Source organism: Rhinoderma darwinii, chromosome 4, assembly GCF_050947455.1.
Source record: "Rhinoderma darwinii isolate aRhiDar2 chromosome 4, aRhiDar2.hap1, whole genome shotgun sequence".
In the NCBI taxonomy this organism is placed as follows: Eukaryota; Metazoa; Chordata; class Amphibia; order Anura; family Rhinodermatidae; genus Rhinoderma; species Rhinoderma darwinii.
The window spans coordinates 70,612,000-70,633,972 of record NC_134690.1 but is presented as its reverse complement, the minus strand read 5'-3'; the positions used below and the strand labels follow the sequence as shown (position 1 = coordinate 70,633,972).

At 42.7% G+C, this 21,973-nt stretch overlaps 1 protein-coding gene across 1 annotated transcript in view; it reads left to right on the top strand.

Moving 5' to 3' along the window:
- Positions 1-21,973, top strand: part of DZIP1L (DAZ interacting zinc finger protein 1 like) — a 56,611-nt gene that overhangs the window by 17,170 nt on the left and 17,468 nt on the right. Inside the window, exons 4-12 of the mRNA XM_075861190.1 lie at positions 1,741-1,865; positions 3,044-3,196; positions 4,944-5,075; positions 5,244-5,306; positions 5,618-5,758; positions 7,503-7,539; positions 8,464-8,538; positions 13,726-13,853; positions 16,446-16,644. Of these exons, the coding sequence (XP_075717305.1) occupies positions 1,741-1,865; positions 3,044-3,196; positions 4,944-5,075; positions 5,244-5,306; positions 5,618-5,758; positions 7,503-7,539; positions 8,464-8,538; positions 13,726-13,853; positions 16,446-16,644 (1,053 nt within the window). The remainder of the gene's footprint in view (positions 1-1,740; positions 1,866-3,043; positions 3,197-4,943; positions 5,076-5,243; positions 5,307-5,617; positions 5,759-7,502; positions 7,540-8,463; positions 8,539-13,725; positions 13,854-16,445; positions 16,645-21,973) is intronic.

Here is a 21,973-nt window from a genome sequence, read left to right as displayed (position 1 = left end):
TAAGATTATTCCCTTAGTGGGCTGGTAGGGTATGCACCCTAGGTTTTGGGCACCAACAAGCTTCTCTGCCTTCGCCATGGTATTTAGATAGAATTCTAGGTTAGTGAACTATATGGTAGATCATAATGGAAAACTGCAAAAGGCTCCATGCCATTTTTTTAACCCATAATTTTTTTTTAATTATTACTCCTAAAAAACACATAAATATAATTCCCTCATGTACTGTCACTTTCCATTATAGTGTATGGGAGATGAGATAACAACCAAGTTAGGCTGTGATCACATCTGCGTCAGGGCTCCGTTCCGACCTTCCGTCGAAATTTTCCGTCAGAACGGAGCCCTGACTGACACAAACAGAAGCCAGAGGTTTTCGTTTCCACCACCATTGATTTCAATGGTGACGGATCTGGTGCAAATGGTTTCCGTTTGTCTCCATTGTGCAGGGGTCCCGTCGTTTTGGCGGAAATTAATACCATAGTCGACTACGCTATTGATTCCGTCAAAACGACGGAACCCTTGCACAATGGAGACAAACGGAAATCATTTGCACTGTATCCGTCACCATTGAAATCAATGGTGATGGACACGGAAACCTCTGTTTTCCGTTCGTGTCAGTCAGGGCTGCGTTCGGACGGAAAGCTGTCGGAACGGTGCTCTGATGCAGATGTGAACGCAGCCTAAGCGTGACTCCGATAGATTATATTGAGAATAACTGTACATGTGGCCATCTCTCTATCAGAAATCAGGGACCAACCCTCTGGACGTGTGCAGGTCACGGTGGTAGGTCAACTCATGAATCAAACATGGCATATCAATTCGATATCTCATATGGAAAAACCCTGTTAATGTTATCTATGATATTATCCATACATCTTGGTGCTCATCCACTCCTTGTGCGTTTGTTGTGCGTTGCAAAATTGTGTCCTCACATAATATGCCCAATGTCCAAAATAACGCAAGGCTCTGTGAGCTAAATACATCAGCAATAACTTCATAGGTCTCTCTGGTAGTTTGCTACAATGTATCAGTCTGAAGAACAGACGGTTTAGCTCACAGAGCATTGCCTAGACTGGATACAATTGTATCTACTTTTCTTACTTTCCACTGAGAGCAGGACTAGCTGTGTACAGATTTGCAGTCTGTGAATGTGAACAAGAATGTTCTTATTCACTGACAGCAACAAAATATCTTGAAAATGGTAAAGAGGTGAAACAAAAAGTATATTAGAAAGTTGTATAACATTTATACAGTGATTAAGCTTTATTTATATAAAACAGGAAAACCTATTTAAGCCCTAAGGACATGTTCAGACGTGGCGGAATTCCACTGCGGACAGGCTGCAGTGGAAATCCGAAATCTTTTTTTCCTATGGTTTCTTTAACTTTTTAGGTTAACTTAGTTACCCTAGGCTGCGATGCAGAATTTACACTCCGCAGCATGCACAGTCTGTTGCGGAGAAGCAGCGGATTTTCACTTCAGATTTCAGCCTTTGCAGGCAAGTCCACTATGATATCCGCCACATCTGAATTAACTGTCAAATATGCCAATTTTGCTGCAGATACATTGCGTAATTGCCGCAAATTAGTGGCAAAATCTGCAGCGTAAAATTCCTGCCACATCTGAACATGCCCTAAAGAACCGTCTCACTTTTTTTATACAATGCTGACATTATTATAACTACAACTTCTGGTGTGTTTTTTTACTGCATTTGTGAAATCTTTATTAATTTGCTTGTTGCAGAGAAACAAAAGAAGAGGCAGGTGGATGATATACAAGAAGGTATCCAAGAGCTGAAGAGCACCCTGGTGAAGACACAGTCGCAGTTAGAGACAGAACGGGAGCTGGAACATCAGCGCAGGATGCAGGTAGAGCAGCTTTTACGTATTTCTACTAAATTGGTAGCCATGATTTTTTATACTTTGAGGAAATATACTAAATTAATCTTAAAGGGGTTATGTGGGGACCAAAAATTATTAGCAGTGCACTCACAACAGTATGTGAGTACACTGCTAATATATATTCTGGTCCCCCGTCGCGTTGATTCTGAGATTTCCATCGATTTTTTTTATTTTTTTTTATAGCGCTGCCAGGAAACCGGAAGTCTAGTTCCACAGCCTTCTTTGATGACAATACAACTCTTCGTCATGTGACCGACCCTGCTGTACTCTATGTACAAGCAGTAACATTAGTACAGCGGGGCCGGTCAAATGAGGAAGAGTTGTATCCTCATCAAAGATGACTGTGCAACTAGACTTCCGGTCCCCCATCAGCGCTATAAAAAAAATCTATGAAAATCTCAGAATCAGCGCGACGGGTGACCGGAATGTATATTAGCGAGTGTACTCATATACTGCAGTGAGTGCACTGCTAATCATTTTTGGTCCCTGGGTAACCCCTTTCATCTAATAACAGTGACTGTATTGCGAACATTTTGTAGGCTAAAAGGGGTTTTTCTGCCATAGACATTTATAGCATTTCGGACCCCCATCTATCAGGAGAAAGGGGGTCCTCTGACCTCCATTCTGCACCCAGGCATGGCATATGTTTGGCGGTATTCATGTAAGTCAATGGGAGTTACGGAAACTGAGCATTTACACGGGCCGATAGTTGGGCGTCTCACAGGTCGTACCCCTACCCATCAGACAGTTGTGCCATGTCCTGTGGATATTTTTTATAAATGTTTATTGTAAGAAAACCTCTTTAAAGGGGATTCTCTGAAAATATATCAAAAGCCCTTAAATAAAGCACCATACATGCTGAATTTCACCAATCTGATTATGGTGTGTGGGGTCAATGTCAGTTGTATCCTCCATAAGCTGAAAGTATGTTACATACAGCCATTCCATCCTTGGGATCATAATTTCAGTAGTTAGTATATTAGACTAGTACTCGGTTATATTATTTTTTTTCCAGAATCCCGACCATACCTGAACAATATTTAGTAAGATTCTTGTTATCATGTAATGACCATGATGGCTCTAGTCACCCATTGCTTGCTTGGTTATATTCCATCTGATACCACATCTGCTTGTGTATGCACCAGGAGCTAGAGGAAGCGCGGCGAAAGGAGGAAAACATGATGAGAGATTTTGAAAGATGGAAAGAAGAAGAGAGAGTGAAGCTGCAAAATGAGATGCAGTCGCTGAGAAAACAGCTCATTTCCCAATTTGAAGACATTACCCTCAAAAATACGGCTGTAAGTAAGCAGGCACTATTTTATGTTTTCTTTGTGGAGCCATTCGAGATAGGCTAAAGACAAACCAGGACTCGCACCATACGGGCAGCTACACGTGGACTGTCAGTCATTAGTGAGGGGCAGATAGAAGCGGCGGGATCCTCTGCTTTCTGTCTAAGCTGCTAAAAACGAAGATTTTTTTTTTGCACTATTTGGTCTAACAGTACAGCGACCTGTTATTATAATATGGGCTGAATATTATGATGACAGATATGTTGTAAATTAACGGATATAGATTGATTGTGTCACTACAATTTGCTGCTTTTGAGATTACAATAAGCTATGCTATTAGTAATATGAAGCAATCCCGATAATCTGGATGTGTAACTAAACTGGCGTCAATAAAACACAAAGTAGCAATATTTTCAATGGTACTCCCTCCGTCTGGAAAAATAAAGGTTCAACCTGCAGAGGCGACAAACCTTCTTTACTGTGAGAACGGTGAATCTATGGAATAGCCGACCGCAGGAGCCGTCACAGCAGGGAAGGTAGATGGCTTTAAAAAAGACTTAGATAATTTCCTAGAACAAAAAAATATCAGCTCCTATGTGTAGAAATTTTTTACTTCCCCTTTCCCATCCGACTTCCCCTTTCCCATCCCTTGGTTGAACTTGATGGACATGTGTCTTTTTTCAACAGTACAAACATCTCATCATGTACTCACATTTTATTTCAATTTTTTTTTTATTGTATTGTTTATTAATATTATCTTAATGGTAGACAAGATAAATCTAGTCCAGACAGGTAGAAACTGCTCCAAATTTACCAGAGTGGCCCAAGCTGTATCATAAATTTGGCGCATCTTGCTAGGCATGCTAGACACTGCCACTTCATGGCTGGCATACTTTACATTAATATTTTTTGGTGCGCACCATTATTAAATTTGGTGCATTTTATAACTCCTCTTATCAACGCCCCTCTTACTAGACACCTTTCAAAACTAGTAAGGTGCAATAACTACACATAATACATTTGGCGCACTACATGTATGGCAGTTTTTTGGCAAATTTTGCTTAAGAAATCTCCCCACTGTATATTATTACATTAGACCATCTTCTGAACGAGTATCTGCCTCCAGTTTAAACACATAGATAGTAACAGTCAACAACATCCTTTAGTTTCTCACAAGATAAAGGAAAAGTCTTATACAACTCAAGACTTTTCAACATTACACAACGTTTTACAAAATTACAGTTGCCTTTTAATATGAGCTATGGCTGTGTTCACATCTGCTTCAGGGTTTCCGTTGTCCGGCTCTGACATAGGAGCAGAACAACCAAAGTACCGGAAGCGTCAGATTCATTGCATGAAGAATATCAATGGTGTCTGACGGAACCAACTCATTTTAATGGGTTCCGTAGGATTTTGGTCATGGTGTCCCTCGTTTTGCTAGACAAAATAGCACAGCATGATGCACTGTTTTTCCAGCTAAAACAACGAAATACGCAACCAAGAATCCTAACGGAGCCTCCAACGCAGATGTGAACAGAGCCTAACTGTATCAGGCAGGCAAGGATCACCCGGTAAGCACAACTCAATAATATTACAAACCTTGGTGCCACTCACTCAGCGCCGGACTCTTGCATAACAGGAAACAAAATCTCACAGGCAAGATTATTAAAACCATTACAATGAGGTCATGAACACATAAAATAGAATTAACTTATGTGTCACATTGTTTTTATACATTATATAATTCATTCCTTAGAGATTCCAGGACATGGAGAATAAAATGTCAGTGACCTCCAATCTTGGTGATCTCCTCGATGATGAGGACCGTCAGGAGAGGCAAAGGATCCAGAAAGATCTTCTGAACATGAAGGAAGATTTAGAGAGACAGGTAAATAGGAGAATATTTTTTTTTCCTCCTGATTATTGCTAACGCATGACAAAGAAAACCGGCTTCTCATATACTGTGTATATGTATGTATATATATATATATATCAATAAAAATATCTGTATATATGCTTTTTTTTTACCTAAAACCCCAAATACATGTTCTTTCAGCGGAAAGAATGGAAGAGGAAGATAAAAGAAATGAAGACAAGTCACGATGTAGAAACAGAAGAAGTAAGAAAACCTAAAAAACATATCTGAATTAGGATAAAATGAGTCTGAAGGAATAAATGAGTGAGACATCTGTCATTGAAGTGCTACGGTTAGCGAAGGGTTAGCGTTAGTAACTTAGGTTTATGATTAGGGTTAGGGATAGTAACAGGGCTCCCCAACTATCACTATTCATCTGTAGTACTGGTCTCCTCATATGGGGTTGAGGGATCTTTTGTCCCCCATCAGGGTGCTGCCGCAACCTCTGTACCCCTGTAATTATGGCCATGGAATTTTTTTTATGTACTAACAACTTATTTGTATTAACTCATCAGCTTATAAGTGAGAATAAACGTCTGAGAGCTTCATTGTCCAGTGACCAAAAGGCCAGAGATGAGCAGTTTGAATCAGCTATACAGACGCTGCAATCTACAATTAGGAGTCGGGAAAAAGTCATCAAGTCCCAGGAGGAGAAAGTATGTGCAGTATTTTACTCATTATTTGGCTCAATATCACTACAACTTAGTAACACTCACATGATGGTCGGTGGAGCTGGTGGGTTCAAAGCTTCATTGTCTAAAAGAAAAGTTGTGCAACTTCCTAATATACTCAAAATTGTGTTTTTTGAGCAAGTGTATTATTGAGACAAGCTTATAATTGGCTTTAAAAATAAGTATCTAATGAATGAGTCATCTGGACCACCTACGGACCTCCAGTGGGATTGTGCCAGCTCAGCATGCATTGGTGGCATTGTAAAAGAAAGTGCTTGCAATAAACAGATGTAATTGTTATCACCACATACACTACAACATTCAATCCGACTATCCCAAAGACTAAATAGCGTGCTAGCGGGAGACCAGAGACCAGATAGGAAAGGCGTAGGCCCACAAAATAGCAGTCGGCCGGGCTCTCATTGTGGATCACGGTGGCTAAAAGACCTTCCCACTCTCTCAGGGCTTGCTCACAGCTAGTGATGATGGGGTTTGCACGGGTTAATGAGGATGTCAGTCTCTAAATCCCCGGGACACTCCCTGCGTCTGCTCCTGTCCTGATGATGTTTTGGGGTGTCCTTGATGTTAGGTGCACATAAGAAGACAGGTGGCTGCGGTGGCATTAAACAGACTCAGCTTGCAGCAGACTTTACGCCGTTGCAAAATGTCAGGTACGAGTCCACACAAAATGGAGATACAAGGTCCTGTGGTAATGTCAATCTACTACACAGAGAGCTTCCAGGATCGCGTTTTCCACATTATAATAGACTATATACCGTATAGGGCTTCTCTAACCCAAATCAGTACCTCTTTATCCTGTCAGGGTCCCTGGCTCTGTTCCCAATCTCTGGGATCACGAAGCTTCACAGATCCTGTAGTCACGGCCCTTGTAATGTGATCTCTCTCTTTCCTGCTCTATCTCCTCAGTGAGCTGCTCTAGTCTGTCTTCAGGGGCTCAACTGCCACGTGCTGATCCTCCAGCAGAACTGACCACAACCGACTCCAACTGTCAACTGCCACTCTGACGGGGGGAGGGTCCACTATATATAAACTAAACTCCTCCCACCTTCTGGAAACTTCCAGGAACATGCCATCTTCCATAACATCATAAAATACATTTACAACATATTGTCTGACAAGTAGTGTTTTGGGGGACACTACAGCTGTACGTGGCCGGGTGTACTTAGTGGGATATTCCCATCATAGACATTTATGTCATATCCACCGGATAGGCCAATAATATCTGATAGGTGCAGGTCTCACCTCATGTCCAGAACGTCAAAGCCATGTGCACAGAGTCTGTACTGCCGCACACAGAAGCTATACGGCTCTCTAGTACAGGGCCAAACATCCTCCATGTGCTACCATACATTTCTCCATTTGGTGACATATATACTGAACTTTTTCAAAAAAAAAAATATTTTGGATTCGAACAGATTCAGACAGACAAAATCCTCTGTATGCCTCGATATGAAATTATAGGAATATAGAGATATGGTAAATGCCCACTTGTTTGGGCACTGTATTTCGGCTTCATGCAGGTTGAATGGATCTGGGAAACGGCCCTGTGCATGTGACCTAAGGCATGACATATCATTTGATAATTAAAGGGGGAGTTCCTCTTTAAACAATCCATTCATTTGTTAGTAATATCATCTGTAGTCTTTAATATTTCTTCTGGTGTCAGTGAGGTCAATGAGATAAATATCTGTCGTATTTTTTTCAAAAGATAAAAGAACTGAACACAAGCAGAGAATTCAAAGAGGGTAAGTAAAATCATAGACGTTTCATATACTTATTTTTTTTGTTCTGGTATCAGTATGTTTATTCCATTTTCAGCGAGGGTTAGCGGGAGGGGTGATCATTGTCTGATTGTTCTACTCTCCATACCCTCTATACTGAGCAGTGCCGGGGATGCTGGGATGTGCATTGACGACTGACCACTCTTTTTTCTAAAACCGCTACAACATTCGAAAGAAAGCATTGCCAATCACGCTGACAAACAGATCTCTACCTACATTATTGAAAAGAAAAAGTGAGATCTTAGGTCCCCATAGCAAAACGCAGAATGGGCCCCACTCCAAATTGAGATCAGAGCCAATTGTACTGTGCTTAATTTCCACAATTTAATTTCTAGGTCTAAAATTTTGTGCTGAATAATATAACTTATCTGTTTCTTTTTTTCTGTCTTGATAAATTATATAATTCTGGCTGCATGTAGCCACCACTAGGGAGAGCTAAATGCACATGGATTTATACAACTAGTATTCAACTTAATGGGAACTGTAGTTATTTGGTCAGTGAGTTTTCCCTAGTGTCAGCTGCAGGTACTGCCATGACCGTGTCACGCCATGCAGTGAAAGCAGCACAATGCCTGGCCCTCTCTCACCACGGCCCCATAGCAGTCACTTACCCTGTTTGTATGGCAGGTACACCACGGCTGAGAAGTAAAGGTCTGTACAGGCGCTATATACTATACAAGCTAGTCTCCTGCATAACTGTATTTGACTATCGAGAGGGGAGACTAATGGAGGTTTTACTAGTATTGAAACTCTGTGAAATAGCATTACTGCTTTACTGCTGATAATTGTATCATTTCTAACATTAAGGAGTTAGTTACAGAAAAGTAAACATCTGCATATTTAATAAAATGGTAGATAATCTTACTTTCCACGTTCTTATTATTGCAGTGCCTCAGGTTGCACATGTGGTTTTACCAGTGGGAGAAGCAAAACAAGAGTTGAGTGAAGAGTCAAGTAATGATGGTAGGTAGAGTATACATATGAACTGTCCGACTAAATGCAGAATTCTTCCTCAAATTATGGCATATGTATATAGCGTCACATCAAACCTTTTCACAATGTGGATAAGCGGGAGTGGAGGATCACAGCAATGAAGAAATGTGTGGGTAGTAATTATTGCGGTTGTGGGGCTGACACTGTGGGGCATTCTAGATGGCAACGGGGCAAATGGTGTCGGTTGACACCGGGGAGCATTGTTGTACACTTCAAAATTAATTCAAACCTCAGACCGGACCAGTCCCCCTAAATTAATCAGATTCCAAACCCCTAAATTAATGAGATCCCAGGCCCCTAAATCAATCAGAGACCAGACCCCTAAATTAATCAATATCCAGACCAGACCCCTAAATTAATCAAGCTCCAGACCAGACCCCTAAATTAAATAAGACCCCCCCCCCCCCCCCCCACACCAAGATCCCTAAATTACTCAGACCTTAGATCAGACAAAAAAATCAAATCCCAGATCAGATCATGTACTTTCCCTCCTCGCTCCTGGATCCACTTCAGCTCCTGGTGCCGCTGAACTATGTTGTCATTCTGTCAGGTGTGGCAGTCTAATGGACAAGTCTGGGTTTGGTGAATACAAGGAGAACGTTACCTGTCTGACTGCATTGTGCCAACTGTAAAGTTTGGTGCAGGAGAGATAATGCTATGGGGTTGTTTTTCAGGGGTTGGCCTAGGTTGGCCTTAGTTGCAGTACATCATCTCACATATTATCTACAATTTATGACCATATTGTTTTGTATCCATGTTCATTAATGTCAGAGAAAATGTTTTGCAATTTTTAGCAGATCCCTAAGCAAAAAGTGGGAGCTGGGGAATCTGTGCTATGACCTCTAGTAAAGCACCCCTTAAACAGCAGAACATGGGAGATGATACATACTTTAAATTGAAAATAGTAGACAGAAAAATGCCTTCTTTGTTTCACATGCCTGCAACATAACCCTGTTGAGCCTGGGCCGATTCTTGCTTTTCTGCTGCCTGAGGTGAAAATTGAAATGGTGCCCCCCAGATTTTGATTGACATCCCCCTGGCTGTTCTACGTCACTAGCAGCCTCCTCCAACTTTTGCGTATGCGCCGTTGACTTGTACTGACATGCGCGGGGCAGCCTGGCTGAATGTACCTCGCTGTACGGTGCATGCCCAAGTAGTACAAGGCAACGGCGCATCTGAGAAAGTTGGAGGAGGCTGTTAGTGATGTATAACAGTCAGGGGGATGTCAATCAAACATGAAAAGGTGGGTTTGGAGGCAGGACTATGTGACACTTCAGGATAGCGGCACCGCTCCATGACCCTCTAATGAGTAATTGGCATATAGTGTGCGCCGTTTTAAAAGTGGATTTTATAGATTTTGCTGCACCTGAAAAAAAAAATACGAGGGAATGTTTGGAAATATTGTCAGGTCCTGTATTACCACATGGTGGCGGTTCAAGGTGTTAAAACTACCTGACAAATTCCCATTAAATATACAATGAACTGAAAACAACTCCATCTGCCCTGCAATTTTGTTATTATATATATATATATTCTATATAGTTACAGCTCCAGAACCAAGCTCTGACATATACGGCTCCAGAACCAAGCTCAATAAATATATACAAACACACTGAAAGACCCACTTAGTTGGCGAGCAAATTTTAAATTATTTTATTTCACAAAAATTGCCTAAGGCAAATAAGGCCCCTTTATTTTTCCCCAACTAACAACAATATAATATGCTTCTAGTTATAGTAAATATTAATCTTTATTATTTAAAGGGAACCTGTCACCAGCATTTCACCTATTGAACTTTACTCATCCCTCACTGGCCGCTGCTATCAAAAGTTCATTACCGTTATCCCCTCTCCTAAACTCCTCCTCCGACTGTAAATAACGGTCTGCAAACATTTCACGCTTTTTACCGTAATAATCCAGTGTCCCTTTGTGCGCACACACCAGAAGAGGACATCAATGTACAAACGCAGGATTTAGTGTGCTGGGGGAAGGCGAGGAGCTGTCCATCAAAAGTAAGGAGGCGGGGTAAACTCGGAAAGACTTGAAGAATGAAGATATGACTCTTTTCAAACGAAGATCTGACTCTTTTATGCTCATTAGCATACAGTGCGGGAACACTAAAAAACTGAATACTAAAGCTACAAAGCCAACTAAGAAGACAATTATAGGTTATATAAAAATGATTTTTCACCCGCTACCACCAGGTATTGCTGGTTTAATAGGTGACATGCTGGTGACAGGTTCCCTTTAAACCAAAAGACAGACCACATAAAGTTTAAGATTACAATGCAGTCCCTTGCCCCTGTCTAAGGCTGCATTGCGCTAAAAATCAGAAGAGAAGGGGGCGGCTCTTCTAATTTTTAGCGCAATGCAGCCTTAGACATGGACAGATATCATACCTTAGTTTTCACCTACATCCTGCCATTTTTAGCGGATGCTTACCTGTCTATGTTCCTCCTATAGCCAGCAGTACACTGTTACTCAGCTACACGTATGAGGATTTCTCTGTTTGTCTGCATTGTAATCTTAATCTTTATGTGGTCTGTCTTTTGGTTTAAATAATAAAGATTAATATTTACTATAACTAGATTCATATTATTATGTTGTTAGTTGGGGAAAAAACGGACCTTATTTGCCTTAGGCAATAAGTATATACAACACCAGAACCAACCTCAGTATATATATATACAGCACCAGAACAAAGCTTAATACATAAATACAGCACCAGAACAAGCTCAGTACATATATACAGCACCAGTACCAAGCTCAGTACATAAATGCAGCGCCAGAACAAAGCTCAGTACATAAATACAGCACCAGAACAAAGCTCAGTACATAAATACAACACCAGAACCAAGCTAAGTATATAAATACAGCACCAGAACCAAGCTCAGTACATATATACAGCATCAGAACCAAGCTCAGTGCATAAATACAGCACCAACACAAATACAGCTCAATTTAGTGCAACCCCTGCCATATAGGTTTGTACGGCGTATAACTACAGCTCACAGCATGGTTCGAACAATGGTAAGGATATGCTGGGAGTTGCTGTTTCACAAAAATTGTTTTTGTGTAACATCTTAAATGTTGTGCTTTTTTCTAAGTCATTAATTTGTAAACTTGCCTGAAGAAGGGGCCTGTGTGCTCTGAAAGCCTGCATTTATAATTTTTATGGTTAGCTAATAAAGGTATCACACCTACTATACTTTTGTCTTTTTTGACACAAAAGTATTTAACATTACAAAAAAAAGAAAAATCATACTAACTATCATCTCGCTTCAGATCGTACAGTGACTACATTATTGATTAGAGGCAGAATAAACATTTACATTAAGTGACGCACCGGTGACTATCTAAGATTCTAGTTGTCCTTTTTCTCTTTTCTTCTCTATCCGGTCCAGACCTCTATGGCGACTTCTCCTGGCCACAGCCCATTTCTGCAGTTTTCCGCTCAGATGTCTTCAGCTTCTCCCTTTTCAAACATCTCTGCACCTATAAACGAAGATGACATTTTCATGATGCCACACACTACACCCTAAATATAATAGTGCCATACACTGCACATCTAATTATAATAGCACCATACACTGTCACTGATTATAATAGCACCATACACTGTATCCCACACACACAGTTCTCCCTGTAGATAGTTCCCCCATAGAGCCCCCTGTAGATAGTGCCCTCATAGATCCCCCTGTAGACAGTTCTCCCCATAGATAGTGCCCTACATAAATCCCCCTGTAGATAGTTCCCTACATAGATCCCCTTTAGATAGTGCCCCACATATAGCTCTCCCTGTAGATAGTGTCGTACATATAGCCCCCCCTGTAGATAGTGCCCCACATATAGCCCCCCCTGTATATAGTGCCCCACATATAGCCCCCTGTTGATAGTGCCCTACATATAGCCGCCTGTAGATAGTGCTCTACATATTGCCCCTTGTATATAGTGCCCCACAGATAGCCCCCCCTGTAGATAGTGCCCCACATATAGCCCCCTGTTTATAGTGCCTCACATATTGCTCCCCTGTATATTGTTCCTCACATATAGCCCTCTGAATATAATGCCCCACATATAGCCCCCTGTATATAATGCCCCACATATAGCCCCCCTGAATATAGTGCCCTACATATAGCTCCCCGTAGATAGTGCCCTACATATAGCCCCCTTGTATATAGTGCACCACATATAGCCCCCCCCCCGTAGATAGTGGCCCACATATAACCCCTTGAAAATAGTGCCCCACATATAGCCCCCTGTATATAGTGCCTCACATAGCCCCCCTGTATTTAGTTCCCTACATATAGCCTCCCACTTCAGATAGTTCCCTACATAGAGCCCTCTCTATAGATTGTGCCCAACATATAGCCCTTCCCTCCTGTAGAAAATGTGACACACACTTTTTAAAGAAAAAAACAACTTTACATACTTACCTTGATCCCGTTCCCGCGCCGTCCTGTGTCAATGCAGGCCTGCTCTCTTCTGAGCAGGTCTGCTGGGGCTGAACGATGCAAGTGACACGATGACGTCATCGCGCTGCTTGCATCGTTGAAAAGCGCTGATTGGCAGTGCCGAATTACTTGCCCCGCCAATCAGCACCTTCCATTAACGGTAGTGGCGCAATGATGTCCTTGTGCTGCTAGCATTCTTGAAAGGCGCTGATTGGCAGGGCAGAATGACTTGCCCCGCCAATCACCACCTTTCAACAACGGAAGCGGCGCACGTTGTCGAAAGGCGCTGATTTGCAGGCCAAGTCATTCTGTCCGGCCAATCAGCGTCACTGTAAGGCGCTGAATGGTCGGGCACAGAACGTGGTCGTCCATTTAGCTCTTTTGCATGTAATTGTACCTGCGTTCTATAGACGCAGGTACAATTAGTGCAGGAGGGGGTAGCAGCGGCTGGTTTCAGTGGCGCCGTCGCCCCCTCAGAGAGGCAGCAGGCTGCCGCCTGAGGCGAGATGCTCATCTCGTCTCATGGACGCTGCGGCCCTATATCATACATTATCCAGCGGGTGGGTATTGCCTAAATTAGTTTTAGCCTAGAGAGGTATCATGAAATAGAGGTGGGGTGTGGTCTCTAAAGCATCTCTATGCCTTAAAATAGCTTTTTATGCCATTTTTAATATGTATTTTTTTTATTGATGTGCAATTTCAGATGAATCTCCGCATCAGAGAATGAAAAAGATTGAGACTTTGAGAAAGGACCCTAATTTTGCCAAGCAGTTTCGTCCCATCTTGAAGCAGACGCTAATGGAGAAACTAGAAAGTATGGGTGTAAAAAAGGTAGTGTAAATTACGTCTTAGCTGGATCTGCATGACAGGTTATCCATATATATTTTCCACCAACTTTCAGCTAAAATAATATAAATGATGGCCCCTGCTATCTGTGATGCCAGTGCTATTCCATGTAGAGAGACGGATTATTCTGTTTATATAACATCTAGCTGTGAGTACGGCATCAGTCATCCCACACTTATCAATGAAGGATGCTAGGGTAAATCTAAACCTTTGGAAAACATTGGCTATATAGTCAGAAATTTTTTATCTAGTGTCTTTGTAATATATCTTTATGCTATTTTCATCTATTGTTTTGTTTGGCTGTAGTGTATCGAAATCGTGTTGTGTGAAAACCATCAAAAAGCATGTTCAATTGGATCTTATTATGGCGTTATTTTTATTTTATGTATGGTTTGTGTGACACCCTAGCTTGTTAACACATTGATATTTGATGTCATTAACACATTATGCACATTATTCGATTGACATGGGAATTCCTATGACATGCATTGTGTATATATGTGTTCATTAGCAATGCTGAAGTGGGTATTAATGTGTTAATAAGTCAACTGGACACACAGATGTTTTACAACAGTTGCATGTGTTGAATTACTCAATAATAAACTTAATATATGAAATAGAGTCACAAATTAACAATAGCAGATCTGTCATCACCAGCTTGTTGATGGTTTTCATTTAGCAATGGATTTTTTTTTTTCTACTCTGCACAAACTGGAAAATAAGTAAAGAAAAAAAGATGCCATATTTTATATTTATTGACTACATAGCCATTTTTACTTAGTAGTGAAGCATTACTTTAATGGCGGTCAATGATATGCCCAAAGACCCTGTGGAACACTCGGCTTGTAGTTTTCCGATATTGTGTATGTAACAATATTCTTAACTTTTTTTTTATTTTTTATTTTTGACATTAAATTTTTTTTTATTCAACACAATGTGACATTTTTACACGAATAGAATCACTTTTAAAACCTATTATTATTATTATTATTATTAGTAGTAGTACAATATACGCTTTATAATACAAAATGACTTTTAAAGCTTTTACCACAACCCTTGACACCCAGCCCCCCCCAATAAAGCCCCCTGCCCTTACCCAACCCAAGACAGGTTACACGAAAATTACTAGAAATTACACAGGAATGGAATCACTAGCATTGGTCCCAGAACATATGTTAATAATGTAACAATATTAGTGCTCCAAAATATTATTGCATTTATTTTCATTTAAATATTGCAATTGTTGCATTACAAATGCATCACAATACTTATGTCTTCTCCTCTATCTATACTGCACATTAGGTAGCATAACAGTGCGGACATGTTCGATTTAAGAACATATTGCATGTAAAGCTAAATGTTTATGGCATAATTCCACTTTTTCATTTACATGCAAATCTGCATTTAGAATTCTGCTGGTTTTTTTTTACCATTTCTTAGACTACATTATGTTACAAATCTTATACACCTCAATACACCTTGAATGATGTGCATTACAGCATTTCAGCTTAGTTAGAAGGGGTGAGTCTGTCAGCAGAGTGCTGACAGATTCTAAATGTTAACTAGAGAATTTTGAATGTAAGTAGAACAAATGCTTTAACTCAAGATAAATAAAACAAAGTAATTGCAAAGTTCCCCAACTTTATATTAATTTGTAACATGGAGCTATGCCTTTAATTGAGAGTGGGAGCCATTTTTTCAAGTTAAAGAGGCTCTGTCACCAGATTATAAATTGCCTATCTTGTACATGATCTGATCGGCGCTGTAATGTAGATTACAGCAGTGTTTTTTATTTAGAAAAACGATCATTTTTGACGGAGTTATGACCTATATTAGCTTTATGCTAATGAGTTTTTCAATGGACAACTGGGCGTGTTTTACTTTTTGACCAAGTGGGCGGTGTGGAGAAAAGTGTATGAGGCTGACCAATCAGTGACCAATCAGCGTCATACACTTCTCTCCATTCATTTACACTGCAGATAGCGATATAGCTATATCGCTATATGCAGCCACATAAACACACTATAACGCTACTCATGTGTCCTGACAATTAATACACATTACCTCCAGCCAGGACGTGATGTGTATTCAGAATCCTGACCACTTCTGTAGCATCTCTGTGAGACTACAGCACAGCACAGCAAGATCTCGCTGTAAATGACAGTTTACAGCGTAATCTCACGAGACTGCGCCTCCTACAGTGAAACTCACAGAGAAGTGGTCAGGATTCTGAATACACATCACGTCCTGGCTGGAGGTAATGTATATTCATTATCAGAACACGCCCAGTTATCCATTGAGAAACTCATTAGCATAAAGCTAATATAGGTCATAACTCCGTCAAAAATGATCGTTCTTCTAAATAAAAAAACTCTGATGTAATCTACATTACAGCGCCGGTCACATCATGTACAATAAAGGCCACTTATAATGTGGGGACAGAGCCTCTTTAAGGAGAATGCATGTTTTCAGTAATATACATCCATTATATGTGGGGCATTTCAAAAAATGAAGCCCAAAATTGTCTAATATGTCAAATACATCTTTAGCAAAGCCTATTATTTTTGTCACTTAAAGGGTTCTAAAGGAATTTCGTCATCTATCTACAAGGAGTTGAAATCTATGTTAGCTAAACAGTACCAACAAAAAGTGAAGAAATGGCCAGGAATCGAGACTGAAAGAGAAAGAATGGAAAAACTTCTTAACAAAAAAGTGAAAAAACAAAATACAAATTTGGAAAAAGAAATGTTGATGTCCACAACTTCACAGCTTTCGAGTAAGGAACTGTACATGTGAATTATTTCACAAGACTTATATGTTCTATCAGCTTATATCACCTAGTTCATTAGGAGAGGATGGGGCAGATATACTATTCATAGTGCGACAGAATACTGGCTAAAATTGAGCCAAAAAAAAATGTGTACTGTACATGATGTACGCCACCAGGGGCGTAGCTAAAGGCTCATGGGCCCTGATGCAAAAATTCTTACTGGGCCCCCCCCCCCCCCCCCGCAAACTTCTCATGGCCGACGGTCCGCAGCTTTCAGCTGCATCGCTGGGTCTCCTAAGTGACCCAACAATGCAGTACTAGCAGCCGCGGCGTCACTAAGGCTGGGTTCACACACCCTATTTACGGACGTAATTCGGGTGTTTTAGCATTGAATTACGTCCGAAAATGCGGCTCAAAAGCGTTGGCAAACATCTGCCCATTCATTTGAATGGGTCCTACGATGTTCTGTGCCGACGGTCATTTTTTTTACGCGCCGCTGTCAAAAGGCGGCGCGTAAAAAAGACGCCCACGTCAAGGAAGTGCCTGTCACTTCTTCAGACGTAAATGGAGCCGTTTTCCATAGACTCCATAGAAAAACAGCTCCAATTACGTTCGTAATGGATGCAGCGAAAGACGCCTGCACATGCCATTACGGCTGAAATTACGGTGCTGTTTTCTCCTGAAAACAGCACCGTAATTTCAGCCGTAAGAGACGCTGCCGTGTGAACATACCCTCAGGGCTTAAAATGTCAGGGGAAATAGCCCCAATACATATGTGTCCGCCCCAAAAAAAGTGTGTATATGAGACAGCATAGCATATCTATAGCACTACGACCCTATAAACTATGGATAGGATTAGATACAGTGGCTCAGCAGACAGTATCACACATGATAGGATTAGATACAGTGGCTCAGAAGGCAGTATCACACATGATAGGATTAGATACAGTGGCCCAGCAGACAGTATCACACATGATAGGATTAGATACAGTGCCTCAGCAGACAGTACCACACATGATAGGATTAGATACAGTGGCTCAGCAGACAGTACCACACATGATAGGATTAGATACAGTGGCTCAGAAGGCAGTATCACACATGATAGGATTAGATACAGTGGCTCAGCAGACAGTATCACACATGATCGGATTAGATATAGGGCCCAGCAGACAGTATCACACATGATAGGATTAGATATAGGGCCCAGCAGACAGTATCACACATGATTGGATTAGATACACAGCTCAGCAGACAATATCACACATGATTGGATTAGATACACAGCTCAGCAGACAATATCACACATGATTGGATTAGATACAGGGCCCAGCTCGCTGTCATTGGGTCTCCAGCGCGTGACCCAGGATAGGTAAGAATAATAATTTTGCTTCTTTGTGTTACTGATTATTTTTGTGTTTGTGTTTTTTTTTACAGGTTCGGTTGTTGGACTTCGGATTCGAGGACTTCAATGACGGCGTTTTTTTTATTCTCAATAAAATGGTTAATGAGGGTTGTGTTTTTTTATTTCAATAAAATATTTTTTCTATGTGCTTGTATCTTTTTAAACTTTATTATCACCGCCTTAGTAATGGCCGCTGGCTGATTGACAACCTCCATTACTAAGGCGGGGCTTAATGTTAGCCGGTGCAGAGGCTACACTAACCCCCATTATTACCCCGGTACCCACCGTCACCAGGAGTACTGGGAAGAGCCGGGTACAAACCAGTACCCGACCATCTGTAGTGACGGGCAGGCACCGGGATGGCCGCAGGCTGGTAGTATTAGGCTGGGGAAGGCCAAAAACAGTGGCCCTTCCCACCCTTGTAATGCTGCCTGCTGCTGCTGTGTTGTATCTGGCTGGTTATGAAAATTGTGGGGGACCCCACATCGTTCTTTCCATTTTTTTTTTTATATTTTTTTTTTTAAATGACGTGGGGTCCCCCCCATTTTTCATAACCAGCCAGCTACAATAAAGCAGCAGCAGCCTAGTATTACCAGGATGGGAAAGACCACTGTATCTGGCCTTTCCACTCCTGATAATACCAGCCTGCGGCCACCCCAGTGGCCGACCATCACTACAGATGGTCAGGTACTGGATCGTACCCGACTCTTCCCAGCACCCCTGGTGGCGGTGGGTACCGGGGTAATAAAGGGGGTTAGTGTTAGCCTCTGCATCGGCTAACACTAAGCCCCGCCTTAGCAATGGATGCTGTCAATCAGCCGGCGGCCATTACTAAGGCGGTAGTAATATAGTTTAAAAAAAAACACAAAGACATAGAAAAAATATTTTATTGAAATAAAAAAAAACCCACACAGCCCTCATTAACCATTTTATTGATAATAAAAAAAAGCCGTCATCGAAGTAGTCCTGGAATCCGCCGTAGTCCAACGACCGAACGTGTAAGAAAACACAGAAAAAATGATTAGTAACACGTGTGTTAGGCTTAGATACAGGGCCCATGTGTGATACTGTCTGTGGGACCCTGTATCTAAGCCTACCACAACGTAGGCTTAGATACAGGGTCCAGCAGACAGTAATCTTATACAGTATAATATTACTGTGTGCTGGGGCCCTGTATCTAAACCTACAGTGTGGTAGGCTTATATACAGGGCCCAGCAGACAGGATCACACATGGGCCATGTATCTAAGCCTACCATGTGATTGGCTTAGATACAGGGCCCAGCAGACAGGATCACGCATGGGCCATGTATCTAAGCCTACCATGTGATTGGCTTAGATACAGGGCCCAGCAGACAGGATCACGCATGTGTCTCTCAGGACCCGCAAATCAGCTGTTTTGAAGGGGCCCAGCACTCGTACGAGAGCTGCGGCCCCTTCATTTCACTACTCGCTCACACTGTGAATCGCCGACACGGATTCACAGTGTGACCGGAATGAAGTGACAGGAATGAAGGGGAGCAGCTCTCGTACGAGTGCTGCGGCCCCTTCAAAACAGCTGATTGGCGGGTCCCGGGAGTCGGACCCCGCCAGTCAGGGCTAACCTTACCTTCCTCTTCGGCCACGGCGGGAGTTCTGTCGTCTCGATGCTGTGCGTGGCGCATAGCGCTGTGACGTCATGCGCTGCGCACAGCGCTTGACGTCAGGACCTCCGCTGCCATCCGGAACCAGGAAGGTAAGTAAAGTATGTTACTATAGTAACAGGGGCCCGCGGCCCGAGTTACTATAGTAACTTTTTATTGATGTGGTGCAGGGGGCCGTGGGCCCCCCTGGCTTCGGGGCCCGGTCGCAATTGCGACCGCTGCGACCCCTATAGCTACGCCAGTGTACGCCACCTTATGAAGTGTTTTAGACACTTTTTGTACCTCACTAGACAAGTGAGCATGGTTCAGAGGAAACGGAAGTGTGACTTAAAGAAAAGGGGCCTGGCTTAAAAATGTGACATGTTCCACCAACGTTTTAGCGCAAAAAAATGGTCTAGAGGCAGGGGTCTCAAACTCGGCCGGGTAAGTGGGCCACATATAGAAAAAATGGGAAGTGGACAGGCCGCATTACTTTCAAATTTGATACAATACAAAATTATTGTTAATCAATTAGTTATTTGAACTACTATAACACTATATTACTATAATAATAATAATAATAATACATTACTATAATAATACCGCTAGGTTTAAAATTTGAGATACTTCTCCACGTGCTTATTTCAACAATCCAGTTTTCCAGTTTAAGTGTCGCTAAATGCAGTCCAGCGGCTCAGTTAGCAGTGTTTGGCAGACCCACATGTCAACATTGGGCAGACCCTTTTTAGATAGTGCCACAGTGCCCTCTGTGGATACTGCCACAGTGCCGTCTGTGGATGCTGCCACAGTGCCCTCTGTAGATGCTGCCACAGTGCCCTCTGTAGATGCTGCCACAGTGCCCTATGCAGATGCTGCCACAGTGCTCTATGCAGATGCTGTCACAGTGCCCTCTGTAGATAATGCCACAGTGCCCTCTGTACATAATGCCACAGTGCCCTCTGTAGATAATGCCACAGTGCCCTCTGTAGATAATGCAACACACCCCTAGGTAATGCCACAGTGCCCTCTGTACATACTGCCACAGTGCCCTCTGTAGATGTTGCCACAGTGCCCTCTGTAGATGTTGCCACAGTGCCCTCCGTAGATGCTGCCACAGCCCTCCGCAGATGCTGCCACAGTGCCCTCCGCAGATGCTGCCACAGTGCCCTCTGCAGATGCTGCCACAGTTCCCTCTGCAGATAATGCCACACTCACCCCAAGTAGATAGCTCCATTGGGTGTAAAGGATCTGCCAAGCACAACTTCTGTGTATACGCCCATGGGTAATCAGTCTGCACCTGGTTCTATGTCTCTGAGACTGACTCCATCTTCCACCACTCAGGATGGCAGGCTTAGGAGTGGGAGAGCCTATCGCAGCCTGGCTAGACGGAGCTAGCTCCCGCCCTCTGTCTATTTATACCTGCCTTTCCTGTTCCTCCTTTGCTTGTGATTCTTCTTGTGTGGTTTCCTGGCCTTGCTGCAGCTCCTAGCTATTTGACCTTGCTTCATACTGACCCCGACTTACTGACTACTCTCCTGCTCTGCGTTTGGTACCTCGTACATTCCTGTTTTGACTCGGCTCGTTCACCTCTCTTGTTGCTCACGGTGTTGCCGTGGGCAACTGCCCCATTTCCATTTGCTTGTGTCCCCTTGTCTGTTTGTCTGTCATGCACCTACTGAGCGTAGGGACCGTCGCCCAGTTGTACCCCGTCGCCTAGGGCGGGTCATTGCAAGTAGGCAGGGACTGAGTGGTGGGTACATTAGGGCTCACTGTCTGTTCCCCTACCCCCTTGCCATTACATTGGGGCTCACTCTAGGAGTGGAATCCCCAGCCAGAGCGTTGGCGACGCTTTGGCTGGGGATTCCTCTACTGTTGGAGCCCCTGACGTCACTGTCCATATACAGTGACGTCAGGGGATCCTCCTGGACCGGAATGTGATATCAGGGGCAACCCCAGAGCCGGAGTCCTGGAGCAGAGCACTAGTATAGGCTCTGCACCGGAACTCTGGGGAAGCCATTAACATCAGTGTCCATATATGGACAGTGATGTCAGGGGCTTGCCCAGAGCTGGAGTCCCGGAGCAGAGCCGCTTCTAGCACTCTGCCTGGGATTCCAGCTCTGCTCCTGACACCACTGTCCATATCTGGACATGGATGTCAGGGGCAACCCCAGAGCTGGAGTCCCGAGCAGAGCGCTAGTAGGCTCTTCCTGGGACTCCAGCTGTGCTCCTGACATCACTGGGACTCCTGCTCTGGGGAAGCCCCTGACATCACTGTCAATGTATGGACTGCGATGTCAGAGGCTTCCCCAGAGT